This window comes from Austrofundulus limnaeus, unplaced genomic scaffold (assembly GCF_001266775.1).
Source record: "Austrofundulus limnaeus strain Quisiro unplaced genomic scaffold, Austrofundulus_limnaeus-1.0 Scaffold765, whole genome shotgun sequence".
NCBI classification, from domain to species: Eukaryota; Metazoa; Chordata; class Actinopteri; order Cyprinodontiformes; family Rivulidae; genus Austrofundulus; species Austrofundulus limnaeus.
Window position 1 is genome coordinate 57,352 of NW_013953167.1, and position 3,170 is coordinate 60,521.

The window sequence follows — 3,170 nt, forward strand, 5'->3', positions numbered from 1 at the left end:
CAGTAAAACATGGAATTAAACATTTTTGAAGTTTTTAGTTCCTGCAGTGAAACCAGAAAAACTGCAGGTTTGAATTTAGATGAATAATAAATTAACCAAAAGTAAATATTTTCTCATGAAATGGTTAAAAATTAAGTTTAATTTGCATTCATTTTAAGAAGTTTAATTAATCTTTTTGATGTTTCTGTTAAAATGTGCTTTAGTCTGATGTCGCCCCCTGGTGGATGAACCCTGTCGTTACATGTAAAACTGGGTCARTTTGACAGGTTTCATCAGGTTTTGCAGATTTTTCTGACATAATAAAACCTTTAACGGTTGTTTGAACAGTTTTATCATCTTTCAGTGACAGAAAAGGTTTTTATGCTAAAACAAAAGTCTAGTTCATCCTAAAAGTCTCTGGATCAAAGAGGGAACAGGGTCCAGGAGAGAAACCCAGAGGGACCAGAGAGGATGTGTGGTCCCTGCAGAGGGTTCTGGCTGTGACCCGGGTCAGCCGGTCTCAGCTGTTCTGGTTCTTGCCGTAGGGTTTCTGCAGGCGCAGCGAGCCGTGCTGAGGCAGAGGTTTGAGGTAGTAGTGTTCGATCAGCTCCGGCAGGTTGGGAAACGTCACGTCGCTCTCCAGGAACACGCTGTCGCCCTGAAGTAAACAAAAACAACAACAAACAGAGTTAGAACTGAGCTTTTGAAGGAAACCACTCTGAGCGWCAGCGTCTCACCTCCTCAAACAGACGATAGTTTCTGGCTTTGTTTATACTGACGTCCCAAACAACCAGAACCTGCAAACAAACACATGTTGTTTATGTTGTCTCTGTTATTTACAAAGCAACATGTTTTCTTTGTTTATTTACCCGTGTGGTTTTAGTTCTGGAGTTTCTGATGCCATAAAGTCCGTCCTGCGGAGGCCCTTCGTTCTCCCTGAAGAGTCTGCAGGAAACAAAAACATGTTTATTTTACTTATTATTATTTATAATGGAGCTGGTATTAATTCTGATAATTATCATAAAGAGTAAACTCCAAACAGCYCGTGATGTAAATAAAACCTGATAAATTTTAAATGGATTTAAAGCAAAGTGCAGAGACAGTTAGTCGCCACCAGGGGGCAGAAAAACACTCAAAATATTGTTGTTTGTTTTACTGAAGAAAAACAAACATTTCAGCTCAGATTTATAATAAAAGATGATTTTTAAAARTTTGTAAATAAAGATCGAGGTGTTAGCCATAATAAGAGTTTCAGTAAATAAAATGTAGGTTCAATAAAAATACCTTTTTAAAATAGGAATTAAAAATAGAATAAAAAAATTAAAACTTTAAGCTCAATAATGATTAATTTCACTCCTGAGGCCTCGTTTTATATAAAGTTCAGAAATAGAAAAAATATTAGATGTTTCTCTATTAAAGTATAATAAACAAATTCAGAAAATCTGAGAAAAAAGTATTAATTTACATCATTAATTTAAACAGATCAGGTTTTAGGCTAATTATTATAAAAATATTTCTGGTTTTATTTACAAACTCTTTAATATTCTTGTTAAATKATGGAAATATTTTTTCAGTTAAATAAGTTTTTTATCAGTTTTGGCTCATTTCATTAGATTCAGGCATTATTTGTTAAAACAAACAAACAAACAAACAAACAAACAAACAAACAAACAAACAAACAGGGAGTCGTACTTTTCCACAAAGCTGGTTTCTGTTGAATTGATGAAAACAGATTTTGGAAGCTGAACCTGCTGACAGAAAAACACAAACAGTTAAAGAACAATAAATAAATAAATGATTTCAGATGATTATTTAAAAGGCAGACACAAATGCAGACTGAAAAGTAAGCCTCAGAGAACATGAGGACACGGTCCCACTCACCGTCTCGTAGTCGTCATCAGACTCGTCTCCTCCGCAGCGCTCCTTCTCCTCCTTCCTCCTGATCTCCAGCGGCTTCTCGTCCACCAGCGAGCGAAAACTCTGCCCGTCTGGAGTCGCTCTTCTGAGGAGAGAGCACGACTTAGAGAGGCGGTCCAAACAGGGTCAGCAAAAAACTTTACAGATTACATCCTTAATCCCACATCTGCTTCTAACAAACCAATAACTGGAACCAGGTAAGATTACAGGACAACTACAACCAGGTCAGATTATAGGAAAACTACAACCAGGTCAGATTATAGGAAAACTACAACCAGGTCAGATTACAGGACAACTACAACCAGGTCAGATTATAGGAAAACTACAACCAGGTCAGATTACAGGACAACTACAACCAGGTCAGATTACAGAACAACAGCAACCAGGTCAGATTACAGCACAACTACAACCAGGTCAGATTACAGGACAACTACAACCAGGTCAGATTACAGAACAACAGCAACCAGGTCAGATTATAGGAAAACTACAACCAGGTCAGATTACAGGACAACTACAACCAGGTCAGATTACAGGACAAGTACAACCAGGTCAGATTACAAAACAGTTACAACCAGATCAGATTATAGGACAACTACAACCAGGTCAGATTACAGGACAAGTACAACCAGGTCAGATTACAAAACAGTTACAACCAGATCAGATTATAGGACAACTACAACCAGGTCAGATTACAAAACAGTTACAACCAGGTCAGATTACAGGACAACTACAACCAGGTCAGATTACAGAACAACAACAACCAGTTCAGATTACAGGAAAACAACAACCAGGTCAGATTACAGAACAACAACAACCAGGTCAGATTACAGGAAAACTACAACCAGGTCAGATTGCAGGACAACTACAACCAGGTCAGATTACAGAACAACAACAACCACGTCAGATTACAGGAAAACAACAACCAGGTCAGATTACAGAACAACAACAACCAGGTCAGATTACAGGAAAACTACAACCAGGTCAGATTGCAGGACAACTACAACCAGGTCAGATTACAGCACAACAACAACCAGTTCAGATTACAGAACAACAACAACCACGTCAGATTACAGGACAACTACAACCAGGTCAGATCACAGAACAACAACAACCAGGTCAGATTACAGGAAAACTACAACCAGGTCAGATTGCAGGACAACTACAACCAGGTCAGATTACAGAACAACTACAACCAGGTCAGATTACAGGAAAACTACAACCAGGTCAGATTACAGGACAAAAACAACCAGGTCAGATTACAGAACAACTACAAC

At 38.2% G+C, this 3,170-nt stretch overlaps 1 protein-coding gene across 1 annotated transcript in view; it reads right to left on the minus strand.

Annotated features, from left to right (window-relative positions):
* The window catches only part of sh3bp2 (SH3-domain binding protein 2), a gene marked incomplete at its 3' end in the record, with an annotated part of 21,064 nt that continues 17,894 nt past the window's right edge, over nt 1-3,170 (minus strand). Inside the window, 5 exon segments of the mRNA XM_014028463.1 lie at nt 1-637; nt 717-776; nt 849-924; nt 1,672-1,727; nt 1,861-1,981. Of these exon segments, the coding sequence (XP_013883917.1) occupies nt 500-637; nt 717-776; nt 849-924; nt 1,672-1,727; nt 1,861-1,981 (451 nt within the window).